Source organism: Carya illinoinensis, chromosome 4, assembly GCF_018687715.1.
Source record: "Carya illinoinensis cultivar Pawnee chromosome 4, C.illinoinensisPawnee_v1, whole genome shotgun sequence".
NCBI classification, from domain to species: Eukaryota; Viridiplantae; Streptophyta; class Magnoliopsida; order Fagales; family Juglandaceae; genus Carya; species Carya illinoinensis.
In genome coordinates, this window is record NC_056755.1 from 7,494,235 (window position 1) to 7,510,544 (window position 16,310).

General features: G+C 36.6%; 1 protein-coding gene and 1 long non-coding RNA gene across 2 annotated transcripts; one reads left to right on the forward strand and one right to left on the reverse strand.

Moving 5' to 3' along the window:
- Positions 1 to 2,435: 2,435 nt before the first annotated feature.
- LOC122307085 lies at positions 2,436 to 4,141 on the forward strand. The gene is made up of 3 exons (XR_006241632.1): positions 2,436 to 2,689; positions 2,782 to 2,892; positions 3,794 to 4,141. It is a non-coding gene; the product is annotated as an uncharacterized LOC122307085 (long non-coding RNA).
- Positions 4,142 to 5,830: 1,689 nt separating this feature from the next.
- On the reverse strand, positions 5,831 to 8,057 carry LOC122306202 (wall-associated receptor kinase-like 10; the record flags this gene model as incomplete). Its single annotated transcript, XM_043118640.1, has 2 exons — positions 5,831 to 7,005; positions 7,907 to 8,057. Coding segments are annotated over 2 exons (1,218 nt in total), but the record flags the coding sequence as incomplete, so codon positions are not given.
- Positions 8,058 to 16,310: the final 8,253 nt, after the last annotated feature.

The following is a 16,310-nucleotide window of genomic DNA, read 5'->3' on the forward strand; positions in this document are numbered from 1 at the left end:
GACGCAAGCAAACCACCGGCGTTGATTCCACCAGATGAGAGTATTCGAAGGACGTGGGGGATTTTGCAGGTTGGGGGTCGGGGAGTATATGGTAAACGAAGCAATATTGGTATTTGTGGAAGAAGAAAAAGACTTAATGGGCACTGCCAATTCCCAAAAGCTTTTAACACGACATATATGTCGTCGTTGAAGGTCGCATTTACCCACGGCTTATGGCTCGCCGCACACAATCTGGTGACATTTGGGAAAACTTTATGCGTTGGTGACTTTTTGTGCCATAAGCTCCATATTGCCCACCAGCAGTTGTCATGGGATAACAAATTCGTGGTAAAATCCCTTATTTCTTGTAGTGACGTATATTCTAATTTTTATATATGATCAACCATGCATGAAAGATCAAGTCAATGAATTAAGAGAATCATTAATCATTAATTTCCAATAGCGAGCGTGTTGCTTACTCCCAAGAAAATAAACGAAAGTTGTCATGATGTACGTGTTTGGTTGAGACTAGATGTTTGATGGAAAACAAAGTATACCAGTTTATAATTTAGAATATCATGTCATAGCATTAATTGCTTGCCAAGAAAAAAAGAATACCCAGTCCCACATCGAGCACCAAAATTACTTATAAATCCTTGAATATTGTAGAAATTCGATATGAAATGATTTTATCCAAAATAATAATTAAGTACTCTTGAATCTTGTTGGTTGATATATAGAATCACAGTGATGAGAGGAAAAGTTAACCCTTTTCTTGACTTCACAATGCTAGTACTGTTAATTCACATGTTGAACACAACCTATAGAATAGATAGCTAGCTTTTCTACATCATGAATACTGTAATATTAAGTAATCAGTCCATTGTATTCTTACCAATTTTTTTTTTATTTATTTTTTAAAAGAAAAGTTTTTTTTTTCTTTTTACTGTCGATGTCAAGGACCATACTTCGAAAAATCTCTTCGAAGTTCAAGCATTGAATGAATCAAATTCTGGAGTTGCTTTGGTAGTATTAATAATAATCAGTAGAAATATTGGTGCATCTAGAATTCATCAAATCCTACAAATTATATATTTGGAGAATGGAATTGTTGTGCATGCCTATATATAAGGGTAGCCAAAAAAAAAACCATAACATGATTATGGGATGTACATAATATAGGCCAACTAATCAAGGGAATTCCATCAATCACATGTATTTCATTAAAGTTTGGTAGAGATGAATAGAAACTGCTTGGTTTTAGTCTAACCAAACCCTTAATTGTCTCCATATTTGGCCAAAGGGGTTTCCAAGTTTTAAATTGAAGTGTATTTCTTCACTTTCCTCGCAACTTCACACTGGAAAAAAAAGGTACAGCTCTACTTATTATATATAATTTAGGCTTATCATGTTTGACCCATGTTATATAAAATTTTTAAATAAAGATAATTGGTGGTACGGAGATGAAATGCTCGACACATCTCTCTAACTCTAGGTAAAGGAGAAGACAAAATGCCAAGAAAAGAATTTTATTGGGATTTCAATTCCTATATATATATATAATATGTAAGGGAATTTTCCCCTCGGCCTGAAGGCCCAGAATACGGGCCCAAATATAAGAAGCCCAGGCTGACCGGACAGCTAGCCCATTAAGGTCCCCCGATCACAAAGCTAAGGATGGCCTATGGCCGTAATAGTGCCGGAAGCCCCAAAATATGAGGAAGGAGGGGACACATCACCCCATGCCAGCTCCCCATATGATGCCTAGCACCAAAGAACCTATGCTGGTAGACAGGTGGTAAAAGCGGGGAGCCCTTAATATTCTAACAACAAGTGTGAGGGAGTCTAATGGAGTGCACTAGCAGGACAAATAGGACAAGGAACCACACTGCATTAATTGAGCCACCCCAGAGGCCACGCCGCATTAAATGAATTTGATTAAAGAAACTATTAAGGGACATATCCCCTTGACACAAGGTATAGGTAGTTGATCCTCATAAACCTAGTATAAAAGCCAATACCTAGGTACAAAGAACTTTCTCTAATTTCTTAAGTCTCTCATACGAACTACTAAGGTGAAATTGACTTAAGCATCGGAGACTCCTTAGCCTCCACCAAGGCCCCCAATTTTCTATGTTTTCTCTGAGTGTGCAAGCCCACGATCGAAGACTCGAGTCGCTAGAGCTTGGTCCAAAGGCATACGAAACACAACGTTAACAATACAGCTCTTTGGGATTCGAACTTTGCAAAAATGTATTTTCTGTCTAAGTTTTGTTAATAAAGATTTCGCTTCTAATTCATTTGGAATTTTAAAATTTCTCATTTTGTTTATTGAAATTTCAATTGTTTATAAAATGATAAATCAAATTATAAAAGAAACATTACAATATATTAATAAATTTATTTTTATAAAATCATTTTATAAATAAAATAGTATTTCCCTTTCCCTTATGACATTGTTGGAGAAGACACATTATTAGACAATAAAATGCTTCATATTTGATGCATATTCAAGTTGTTGTGAAGGAATATGACATTCTTTTTATTGCAGATGAGGTAGCACTTACTCTCTGTTTCTTAAATTTCCCTATGTGTGCATATCTTTATTTGTATCCTAATATCTTAGGTAATTGGTGGATTTTGAAGGTCGGGCACAATGTTTGGGTGTGACATGTACAACATAAAACCAGACCTTGTGTCTCTTGCAAAGGTAAAGTTGGGATATACTGAAACTCAGAGATAGATCATCAAATCCTAGTACAAAGCACAGGTTCGATATTATGCATGTATTGAATTTCCCAGGCCCTTTCTTCTGCATATATGCCCATTGGAGTTGTACTTGTGAGCCCCGAAGTATCATAAGCCATACATGCATTCTCATTACAACAAACTCAGTATATTGACCACTCCTGAGTAAGTCTCTCAAGTTGATGGTTATTTAGTATATGACTGTATATGCTCTCTCTTTCAAAGTCTTTCTCATGGATTTACTTATTTTGGACACCCAATGCATCGTTGCAATAGAAGCGCTTAAGATCTACAAGTGTGTTCTTTTCTTCTCATCCAGTTTTACCTGTTCAAAGTTTTACTTCACAGTTCAGTTTACATATATTGCATTTGAAGACCGTCAAAGATGGACTAAATAGGACCTAATGGAGTTGCATCTTGTCATACAATTTCTTTAATTGTCCCCTGAATGGTGGGTCATGGCTAGTGTATGCAGATATGCAATGACATATACCTAATTATCTATACTTGTATAATCTGCATGATCAACAAAGATTATATATCATGACTATCATTGAGTGAAAGCTACCTAACTTCTTTGTAGAGAAAGAAAGATTGCTGATGAAGTAAAAAGCATTTCCCCAAAGTTTCAAGATGGTTTAAAAGCATTCTTAGATAGTCCCATAATTGGGGAGGTACCTATTGTCTCTAAAGTTTTTAATTTTTAAGTTAATTTGGGGAACTGGATTTATTCTTGGAATGGCATTTGCAAATGACTAGTCTCCTAATGATCCATTCCTTCCTAAACGGGGGCAAGTTCCATCTTAATTTTGTTTCTTCAAGTTTACTATATGATATTTATTTACTGAGGGGATTGGTTAGATTACCTATAATTTCTTTATTCAACTAGGTCAGAACATCTTGTAGATATGCTTAAAGATTGTCATGTTGTGATTAGTCGTTTGTGATGGTCCTCACTACATGATTGAAATTAATATATAGTTGAGATAGACAAGCATGCTTAGGTTTTTTCTTCCTAATCTTTTCTATCTTCGAATCTTATACTTCTTGATGATATGTATTGCAGAGATAGGCTCTTATTTTGGAGCACAATGTGAGAAGCATGGAATGTTAGTACGTGTAGTAGGAGATAACATAATATGATGTCTCATCCATTTATTATCTCCCCCCAAAGAAATTAATGAGGTAGGCTAGAGGACTAACCTTCATTTTCTTAGAAGATCAATAAGAAATAAGGAAATTCTTATGTATCTTGCACACAATTTGATTTTGCTAGAGAAAAAGTTTTCTAGTGGATTATTTAGGGAGAAATTGGAAGGAATTTAGACTCATGAGCATTGGGCTCTGTTTGGTGATGTTGAGACAAATTTAATATACATTTGCAATTCTATTACTGATGAGTAATTTCTTGGAATCAGATATTGCAAAAGTTCTCTCACAAAACTATATATATATTTTTCCCCTACTTCTTGTGCTTATTCTTTGCTATTGTTGATTATAAGTTTGCATTGTAGACAGGTATAGATTGTGTTCATAAGGAAAACACATTGAAATTTGTGATTAAGAAAAATTTTCCACTAATGAAAAAGTGGTCAAAATAAAAAAATCGAGTCTCTTTTGGATTATATGACTGGCATGCTATTGCAACTTATTCTTCCTAAATCTGTGTCCAGTGCATTATTACATTGGTATGAATTCTAATGATTTCCCAATATGATTGGAAGTTTTTGAGTCTTATGAAAATCAAATTTTGAAGTTCTTAATTGCTATAATTTTTAGCTAATAAGAATTTATGGAAAATTGTTGTGGGCTACTAAAGAGAGGGTGAAGGAACTCAAGCCTCAGCAAAGAGTTGGTGATAATGCCAAAAAATCATCTTGCTTCATGTAAAGCAACATCAATTATCTTAGTGACATGTGAGACAGATGGTATTGAATAAAGCTGGATCTGTGTTATAACTTGTTGTAATTTATCTTTACTTTTATTTCTTTGCATCTTTTTCCTAATCCGGTTCTTGAAATTTTGCTAGCTCAACAAGCAACTAGAAAGATCATGCCCATGGCGTGTGTTGCAGATGGTAACCATAACATGGAGAGAGAGAGTTACTAAGAACTGTTAGTTGCTTCACTCCTCTTATCAAAAGTTTTTTGATATTTTTGTGGATTGGATTTGTTCCAGATATCCTTTCACAAGGATTTTCGATGGGCAGTCAAACAATGTTAGTTTCTGTTGGGTTTAAAGTACGCTTGTCATTCTTGAGAAATGAGTTCCATTGGGTGGAGGTCAATCTTTGAGGAAAATATATAATGGTGTTGGCTCTTTTGGTTGATTTGTGGCTTCTTGAGGGATTTTGTTCGTGACAGACTGAAAAAGAAGTGAAAGAATGCTTTAAGCCCAATGCCACTCATCTAATGCAAGAAGTGAAAGAACGCTTTAAGCCCAATGCCACTCATCTAATGCACCATACCAAATTAAGCAATAGACCATGTAATAGTAGATAAACATTCAAGCGATCAATGGTCACTTGAGCCTGATGGTCTTCTTTATAAACTAAGATGTTCATGTAGCTTTTTTCTTAGTTGTTTATAAAGTAGTTTGAAACTTGGTTTGAAGAAAATGGTTTGTGAGGCCTATTACACCAAGGGTTTTGTTACTTTGAGCAAGTCGACAATCTTCATCCGACAAGATTTAAAAGTTGAAAAAAGCTAAAGGTGGCTATTAAAGGATATAAAGCGGAGTTGATTTCTTCTTTTGCTATTTATTAATTCTAAACTGTAGTAAAAGAGAGTAATATATTATGGAAGATACATTTTTGTTTTATGATTTTTTTTCTTCTTTTTGACCAGAGATCATATCCTAGAGTAGCTTGAGACCCCATTATATATATATATATGTATATATATATATATATATATATATAAATAGTTGCTTATGAAACTGGAAAGAAAATTGGATGTTTATGCTTTATACTACAATAAGATTATCTAAAGAGCAAATTATGGAGCTTACAAGATAAATTGAACAGATATTTATAATATGACATAAATCAAAGTGTAATATCACTTGATGATAAAGAATATATGAATAATGGTTTTGTATCTAAAGATGAGGTCACAACGACACCATCCATACTTGACATTGTTGATATAGAAACAACATCATATTGCTCAAATATTTTAGTTTTGACATCTTCAATCTCTCCATATTTCTGCTAAAGGTTAAAAGCTTTTTGCGACATTTGGTTGGCCTCCAATTCTGTTGCAACTTCTCTCATTGTAGGTTGTTTCCTTCCTTTCAAGTTCAAGCATCTTTTCGCAAGGTTTGCAACTGCAATGATTTTTTCTTTTTCCGTTTCCTTCAAAACTTGATTATCAAGGATGTCAAATAAATTGTTCTCTTCCATCGATCTAACAAAAAATGTAGCTAAACTGGTGGTATCTCTCGTTCTTGTTGATGAGATAGCTTTTTCTCCAGTTAAGAGCTCAGCAAGAACAACACCAAAACTATAAATGTCACTCTTATCTATAAATTGGCCTGACCGAAAATACTCAGGGTCTACATATCCAAACGTTCTCTGTACTAGTGTGCTTAGGTGAGTTTGTTCAATAGCAATAGATCTTGAAATCTCAAAATCTGCTACTTTCGCTCTATAATTCTCATCTAAGAGGATGTTTGTAGACTTAATGTCGCAATGGTAAATGGGTGAAGAAGTTGCTGAATGCAAATAGAAAAGAGCCCCTGCAACTTCTATAGCAATTCGTAAACGCATATCCCATGTTGGTGAAAACTCCTCATTTTGGCCATTGAGATATTCGGCAAGAGTTCCATTAGGAATGAATTCATAAACTATAAGTGGAACTTCAGTCTCTAAACAACAACCAAGTAGCTTAACCACATTCCTGTGATTAATTTGTGAAAGAATCATAACTTCATTTATGAATGCTTGAAGTTTTTCTTCATCTATGATCATGGATTTTTTTATTGCAACAATTCTTCCATCTGCCAACATACCTTTGTAAACAGTTCCTTGTCCACCATGTCCAATTATTCTATCCACACTAAAACAATCAGTGGCCTTCTCCAATTCCTTTGAATTAAACAATTTGGTGTTCTCAACGTTGAAATTGTTATTTGTAGATAGTTGTTGCTGTAGAAGTAGTCCACCATTTTGTTTGAAAAACTTCTCCTTGTGTTTAATCCCAATCCTTTTCCTTATCACTTTGTATGACCCCCATCCACTGAAAATCAAAAATAATACACCAACACTTGTGCTAACACCTATTTGATTCAATGAAATAGAAAGATATTAATTACTCCTTGCAAGAGTACTAATGGCAAAATAATAAAATTGCCGGTTAGGAACATTGACTAGATAAACTTGCCGGTTAGGAACATTGACTAGAGAGACATTTCTATGAATGCTAGAATATTGCCAAGCAAACTATGTCATGCCAAAAGAAAATTCACATAAAATTGAATTAGAAGTACTCCAAAAAGAAGAATGAAAATTAAATTGAAAAAAATATTGCTTTGAGGTTGGAGAACTCTATATATTATTCTCAAGACCGATTTTATATATATTTGAGACAACTCTTTAGACAGTCAGTACTAGCAAATGAATTTTCTTAATTTAGAAGTTGATAGCACTTATAGTTGGAGTCAATAAGATCAACCATGTGACAGTCAGTACTATGTGGTATAAGTTTTTAGTGTTGGAATATGACTAGATTGAATCCAATAGTTTCGTATAATATACATTTTATGAAATATGTGTGTGTGTGTGCGCACGCATGTGCACAATTAATAAAGGGAAATTATATATATAATTCTAGAGTGTGCAAGCAGTCTCACACACTCCATTTAATCAATATGGAAAAAATGTGGGACTCACAGTGAAAAACTCACTTTTTAATGGTGGGTTCCACTTTTATTCAAATAAAATCTGAGAAGTTTGCACACCATAAAACTGGATCTAACATTGCTCTACAACAAATATGTAACCTCTATTGGTTCAAAGCTAACATAAATAAACGATAACTATTCTTTGGATCAAGACAGTACATGGGACAACTAATTAATTAGAATGAAAATTATAAGAGAATTTGCAGAAAACAGAAGGGAAAGGTCATGTACATGCAATTAATATATATATATATATATATTGAGAAGGAAGACATACCTATGATTATGAAAAGCTTTGTGTTCTTAGCAGCAACACAACAGTAGGAACCTTCAGTATTTTCATAGCGTGTATCAAGTGTACAAGTGTAGAGGTCAGGGTTTGCACATTCGTTAATATCTGCCAATATTGTAATATGGAATTTGTTAATATATATATATATATGTGTGTGTGTGTGTGTGTGAGAGAGAGAGAGAGAGAGAGAGAGAGAGAGAGAGAGAGAGAGAGAGATTCGTCCAAAAGCAGCCATTACTTTTTAATTATATTGTTTCGCACGACTCATGCATGGTTGGATGAAACAGAGTCATCTCTAACATGCATCCAGGTTCAGTATCCCTGAACCTTCATCCAGTACAACACATCCTCACACATAAATTTTGGTCCAGCCATGCATCAACCAAAAGGCAACAACCAATTTACACTTAGTAGCTTGATAAACAACCACCTAGTGGGATGTGTGCTCATGAGTTAGTGCAATAAACCTGACGACATTAGACTCCAAACTATTATTGCTCTTTGTGAATCCTTTATATACCAGTCCTATGGAATAAACATACGACCATACGCCTTATACTATAACTAACACACTGCCATAGACTTGTACTAAAGAGAAAGAGGGAAAACCTATTCAACATACACATGAATTATGTAGCACCACAAATATCAGCATTTCAACCCATTATGACTTAGAGCCAACTTAAACCTTATCTAAACGTACATATAGTTTTTATTAATTAATTTAGCTACACGTACATCAAAATCAAAAACCAAATCTCATTCTCTGTCACCCATTCTTTCCCCTATATAATAGAAATTTTAATGATCATGCAATAGCTAAAAGTCCAAAAATAAGCAAACATCAATTGAACTTTGGAGCAAGGACTAAAGGAAAATAGGGTGCACTTTTTAGTACTAAACTAAAAAACCTGATAACTACTTGAGTAAGCTAAAACCATAACCTTGTCTCGAGGCCCATCCCAAACTGCATTGTCCTGTGTCCAGCAAGTGCCTATTCTGGAGGTTGTCCACATAAACACTATTTGGCTACTTCAACCTATAAGGTTGCCAAACATCGATACAATGAGTGTTAGTAAATAAGAGGTACAGATATTTCTAATCAAAGAAATTCAGTCTTTGCATTATAATCATTACTTACAAGGCATATAATCCGACCTCAGCTTTTGGTTTGCAGTATATGTTACCAATGTTTACTGTGAACATGCAATTTTCAGACAACTTCAAACACCCACAAAATTATTTAGTGGTCAAGTAACCCCATTGATAGACAACCACACACAACCACATACTACATAGTATAACTACTTAATGCACTGCATTAAACATCTTGAACATCCTGTTTCATCCCCCAAAAAAGTTACCATGCCCAAAAACACCCTGCCAGCCTATAATTCAAAAAACACCAAAAAATATTTAGTTCCTTAACACACACCCTTTTTAGTCTCCCTGGGTCTCTCTAAGAGACTCTCCTTATGACTGCATTCCTGACGTTATACTACACCCACTTTTTGAATACTCATTCCCACTTGTTTGGAGACAGTCAATGATTACCTTCACTGCAGGTTCCACCAGGTTGTAAGACTAATTGGCAATTTAATTACCTTCACTGTAGGTTCCACCAAATTGGGGACTACCAAAAAAGTGTCTTGACATTTTAACCACCATAGAGTGGCAACACAAGTTTAAGCAGGGACGAGAACAAAATTGGGAAGCTGATTGTCAGTAATGACTTTAAAATTCTATTTGGCTATTCATTACGTTGAGGGAAAAATGAGTGTATTGGCATATTCTTGTGAAAACATGTGTAAAATAGTGTTGTAACAAGTGTTGTTGCAGAAAGGCTTGAAGCGTGCTTGAAGTGTGCTCGTTATTGGTCAAAACAGATGTCTTCGCTCGACCCTCGCTCAACAAAGCGCTCGAGCGAACTCAGGCAGATTGCACCACTCAACATGGAGCTCGAGTGAACTCAAGCAGAGAGTGCCGCTCGACCCTCGCTTGACACTGAGCTCGAGCGAACTCAGGTAGAGTGTGCCGCTCGACACTCGCTCAACACTGAGCTCGAGTGAACTCAGGCAGATTGTGCCGCTCGACCCTCGCTAGAGCCAATGTTCCAGATCACTTACAATTTAGGGTTTTGAAGCGCCTCCTTTGATTGGAACTATAACTAGAACAGCTTAACTTCTGTTCTAAGTGTGGAGAATCAGAGCAAAAACCCTAAGGGCCTCCAAGAACTTCTTAGAGCAACCTCTCCCCCATTTGGTTGATTCTCTCTTGGAAAAACACTTATCCACCACAACACACTCAAAATCAATTCTTACATGAGTCCATTGAAGTGGACATATTTGTTGGTAGGAAGAGTCCGGAGCTGCTGTTGATACAGAGATCGAGAGGTTTTCGTGGGAAGCTATAAGGTTGGAGTTCCGACACTACATGCATGTAGAGATCGAGTGGGTCGCTCGTAGTGTTGCAAGCCAAGTTTAGCTACTACAAATGTTTTGTGAGTGTCTCTAAATTGGTTGTAACGAACTAAAATTTCTATAGTAGATTTGAGGTGGTGTCTTACCCCCGGAGTGGTTTTAGATTTTGAAGATGTTCTTCAAATGAGTTTCTACTCAGTGATCAAAATCATGTGTTGATTATTTGTGTTATTTAATTCATTTACTAACTGCTTGTTTGACTAATTTTCAAAAGGCCATAAAAATTGAATTACACCTATTCACCCCCTCTCTAGGTGTAGTGTCTTGTAGAACCACTGCTTTTTCACATTGAACTGATCATACACAAGATGGTCAACCGATGTAGATCTGACCTATTCATCCAAAAGATACAAGCAGCTATTTCTCACCACCAACCCCCTCCCCCTCTAAAAAATCCAAGAAACCATGATAGAAATCCCGTGTAGGTAAATTTACTCTCCACAAAAAGAAAAAACAAAACAATAATAGCACATAGACAAAATCCACTTCCCCAAAAGTTTTTTCTCAATCGTGTCTCCAAAATTTTACGTAATAAAACCGTTGTAGAATATGTACGAGTGAAAAGAATAAGATCTAAAATATAAAAACTGCATGAAAAGAAAAAAAAAATATGAAAATTGACGAGTTCAATATAATTTAAGCAATTAGTTATTTCTCAGCGAACATTTTCAATGTTAAAAGGCTGCAGTTGCACGTACACGTACAGAACACAAGGAAACTGCCACGTAGCATCATTTTTGTTTTCTTTTAAATAGACCATTCACTACTCTTTAATGTAATTGGGTGTGATGAGGAGTCATTGGACTGCACCCCAATGAGTTTGACAGCTTACAAGCCTAAAGAACTTTCAAATTAAAATAAAAAGATCGATGACTTGCAAAAGTTTAATAACCCAAAGTACGTACTACACGACCCTACTAAAGCCTGAACGATTAATTATATCAGCCTTATATAACCACCAGTTGAAAAAGTCTTCGCTTTTGTAAACATAAGCTATTGGCCGGGTGACTTATAAAACAATCAAGGGTGTCAAAGTAATCTTCCATGCATTTGAGTTTTTGTCTTACTTTGAGCTTTTTTGTGATGATTTCAAGGAGGAGTGAAAAGCACCTGAATCTTTGTCTTGGGAGAGATCAGCCAATTCTTGTTTAGATAATTTGAATTAATTTATAAATAGTAATATATCGTAGTTTTCATTGAGATATGTTTGAATGTAAATAAGTAGAGATATGTGTATTTAAATGTATAAAGTAAATTGAGATGAGTTTAACTTTTTTATAAGAAGTTAAAAAATAATAAATTCCATCAATGATATTAAGTTGAGATGATCTAGTCAACAACCAAATACACCCTAAATTTCTTCAAAAAAATTTGTAACCCATCTTTGAGTCTATTTATTTGAGTTGGGATGATCTCAACAACCAAACACACCCTTCATTGTATTGCAACGTCGTATCTGTACATCAAAATGAGTTCTATTTATTGAAGAACCAACTGAGATAGATATAACAGACTTAGAATAGGTGAACTAGTATTTCTAATAGCGTGGAACTTCTGGTTTGAGTTTGAACTTTGAAGAGTATGTTTGCTACTAGTATAAAGGATATAAAAAAGGGTTCCATTTTTTTTTCTTTACCATTAATTCTGAAACTGTAGTGTGGAAAACCAGAAGCAAGTGAAGAGCTGCTCGGAGGAGGTGAGACCATAAAATGTATATGTATGCATGCTTCATTCCACCATAAGATATATATCATATATATATTGAGAAATAGTCGTGCAAAAAACGCTCTGTCTTTACGTAAGGAAACTAACGCTCGATAAGGAAACTTCATAAAAACTTTGCTAGGGTTCTTGCCAGTGCATGGCGGCCGTGGAGGACTTGCCTCCACCGGCAGGCCATCAACGGTCGTTCTTGGAGGCTGTTTCAGTAGTGCCGCAACCTCTTCCAGAGATGGACATTGCAGTGCGTCCTCCCAAGATTATAGACGGTGAGCTTTGTTTTATTTTCTCACCTGAAGAGATCGATCGCACGGCACAGCCGTTTTGCTTCTCGTTGGTGATGAAATTCCTGAAGAAGAGACCCTCTCTTGATATCATACGAGGTTATATCCGAAGCTGATGGGGGTTGAATCACGTCCCTGTAGTGTCGTCCATGCAGCGGGCATGGAATGTTTTCGTCCGTATGTCTAACGAAGTAGATTTTTTCAAGGCTCTTTCCAGAGAATCTTGTGATATTAATGGGGTATATTATCGGCACTTTGCTTGGACTCCTGAGTTTGATGAAGAAAGTGAGCCCTCATGCATACCGGTATGGATCTTCTTGCCTGGGCTTCCTCCTAATCTTTATCATACGTCTGTGTTGAAGTCTCTTACGACACCGATTGGAAGAATGATTCGTAGAGACAATCCTACCCGATGTGCTACAAGAACCGATGGGGCTAGAGTATGTGTTGAAATAGATGCATCTAAGGAACCCATCCCATATTTTTGGATCGGAAAACCTGGTATGCCAAGTAGCCGAAAACAGAGTATAATATATGAAACGTTGCCGGCATATTGTAGAAGCTGTAGAAGACAAGGCCATATCCAAAAAAACTGCCGTGTGGGTATTGAGAATAAGACTAAACAAAACAATGGAGGCAAAGTCTGGGTTCCGAAATCTAAGACATTGAAAATGGACGTGCAAGTTGTCGGGGACACTCAAACAGGGGAGCCCGTGGTACCGAAGGAGCCGGAAACTTTGATAGAAAATGCTGGACGGGAGAGGGAAACCAATAATTCAAATGATATTGTTGAGGTTGTTTCGGAACCTCCAGAACGTAATGCCATAGTCATGGAGAATGTGGAGGCCGAGAATCAAGATCCTCACATGGAGACTGTGGTTGATGTGCAGTTGGGATTTGAAGACCCATGCAACGTGCATGAGATGGAGTCCTGCTTGAATCCAATTGAGACAACCGTGGCTCTCAATGAGGCTAATTTGGAGCATCCTATGACATGTACTTCTAATATAAATGGCTTGGAAGTGAGTCCCACGTTGAAAATTAATTATGGAATGGATAGTGTTAATGTTGAAAGCGGTGAAGGCCATTCGGTGGAGGATACTGATGCTTTGGAGGAGACGCTGGAATTATGGCAAGTTCAACATATACCCAATAATTCTTGGGTCGCCGACGGTAAGGATTCTGAGATGGATTTCAGGTTGGAGGACACTCAATCGGAAAATGAAGATGATAGAGACATGCTGAGGGAGGATATGCAAAAGAGTATTGCACTGATACAGATATCCCTCGTGGTAATGTCGGTAAGGTTAAGACACGAAGTTCCGTTAGACAGGTAATACGACCCTCTAAATTTAATCTATGATTAGTCCTATTCTTTTTTGGAATATAAGGGGTATTGATACTTCTCAAATGCGTTTAAAAAATATTATTCATAGTTATAAGCCTAATATCATTGCTCTTGCTGAACCTTTTTTGCCGGATAGTAGAATTCCTAGTTTTTTAAATAGGTTTAAATGTGATTCTTATCTTACGAATGCTATGTATGATGGAAAAATTTGGGTTTTGTGGAATTCTGTTGTTTCTGTTAACTTGTTGGCTGGTTCCAGTCAATATGTGACTATGCAGGTGAAGGATAATGATCATGAGTTTGTTCTTACAGTTGTGTATGCTAAATGTAGTCATGCTGAGAGGCAGATCCTTTGGGAGGATTTGGAGGCTACTGGTAGTGGTACTTTTCCGTGGGTTCTATGTGGGGACTTTAATATTATTAAAGAGGATTCAAAGAGGAGAGGTGGGCATCCTTGAAATTTCTCTGCTATGGAGGACTTTAACCTCTGTCTTCATAATTGTGGTCTGATGGATATGTGTTTTAAAGGTCCTCTTATGACTTGGTGCAATGGCCAAGGTGGCTTAGCTCAGAGTTGGGCTAGATTAGATAGGTGCTTCATTGATTCTAATTTTATGAACCTTTTTCCGAATGTTTAGTATCATGTTTTGGGTCGTTCCACTTCAGATCATTCCCCTCTAGTGATTGATATGGGGGAAGACCCTTTTAAGTATGGCCCGAATTCTTTTCGTTTTCAACATATGTGGATGGATCATGAGGATTTTCTGAGTTTTATTAAAGGGGTTTGGAATCAAGTCGGGTTTGGTTTTGGGCTACAAAATTTTTCTTATAAATTGAAAAGGGTCAAGGTGGCCTTAAAGGAGTGGAATCAGCGTGTGTTTGGGAGAACTACGGTTATCATAAAAGCTCTAGAATCTCGCATTAAGAGGTTAGATAACTGCCTTCAGGATTGTTTTAATGATGAGGATGCTTATGATCTCCTGGTCTCTAATTTGGAACTTTCGACTTGGAAGAAGTGAGAGGGGATTAGGCTTGCTCATATGGCTAAAAAGACCTGGTTGAAAGACGGGGACCAAAATTCTAAATTTTTTCATGCTATTTTAAAGTCTAATTATCATAAGAGGATTAGTGATATGTCTCTTGCGGATGGTACTCGTTTACAATCTCCCCTTGAGATCCATAAGGCTGCTGTTGATTATTTCCAAAATTTTTTGGGCGACAGTTGTAGAATCGATTTACCTGATTTGAGTGATCTTATCTCTCCTGTGATTGATGATGGTGATAATTCTTCTCTTTGTCAGGATCCCTCATTGGAGGAGATTAAAAATGCTCTGTTCAGTATCCCTATTGATAGTAGTCCTGGACCTGATGGTTTTGGTTCTGGTTTTTATCGTGTTTGTTGGGACTTCATTAAGGATGATTTATTGGAAGCTGTTACTGAGTTCTTTCATACTAAATCTTTTCCCAGGTTTTACACGGCTTCGTATATTGTTCTCATTCCTAAGGTGGATAAGCCTTCTGGTTTTGATAAATTTCGGCCCATTAGTCTCTGCTCGGTTATTTATAAGGTCTGCTCCAAAATTATTGTGGCCCGTTTGACGAGTCTGCTTACAAAAATGATTTCTCAGGAGCAAGGGCTTTTATTCCTGGTCGTAGTATTTTTGATAATATTAGTTTAACCTAGGAGATGGTCCATTCTATTAATAAAAAAATTAACGGAGGTAATGTGGTTATCAAATTGGATATGTCCAAGGCATATGATAGAGTGGATTGGAATTTCTTACTTCATGTTATGGATGCTTTTGGGTTTTCTTCGCAGGTTTGTGATTTGATTAAGGCTTGTATTTCTCTGCCTTGGTATTCGATCATGATGAATGGCACTCCTCTGGGGTTTTTTAAAGGTTCTTGTGGCCTTCGGCAAGGAGACCTTTATCTCCTTATTTGTTTATCATTATGCAGGAGGTGCTTTCGCGTCTTGTTAGACGCTATTTTGATCATGGTAAAATTGAGCAGTTTTCTCAAGCTAGGGGTACTCCGCTTGTTTCGCATCTCATGTATGCTGATGATATTGTTATATTTGCAAATGGTGGTAAAAGGTCTATGAGAGGATTGACTCAAATGTTAAAGCTTTATGAGAATTGGTCGGGCCAAGCCCTTAGTAAGGAAAAAAGTGCGATCTATTTCTCTAAGCGCATTCCGGCTCCCCGTAAGAGATGGATTCTTCAGATGACTGGTTTTTCAGAGGGTTTTTTTCCTTTCAAGTACTTGGGGGTCCCTATTGTGACTGGTAGGTTGAAGGCTTCTGACTTAGATGATTTACTTGGGAAAGTTAAAAGGAAAATTGCTGGGTGGAAAATGAAACTGCTTTCGGCTGGTGGTAGAACTATTCTCCTGAGGCATGTTATGTCGAGTATGGCTACTCATTTGCTTGCGGTTCTACATGTTCCTAATGTGGTCTTGGTGGCGTTGAATAGACTTCTGAGTTCTTTCTTCTGGGGTGATACTGCGGGTAAAGGTAAGCGTAAATGGGTTGCTTGGAGACATATTTGTAAACCCAT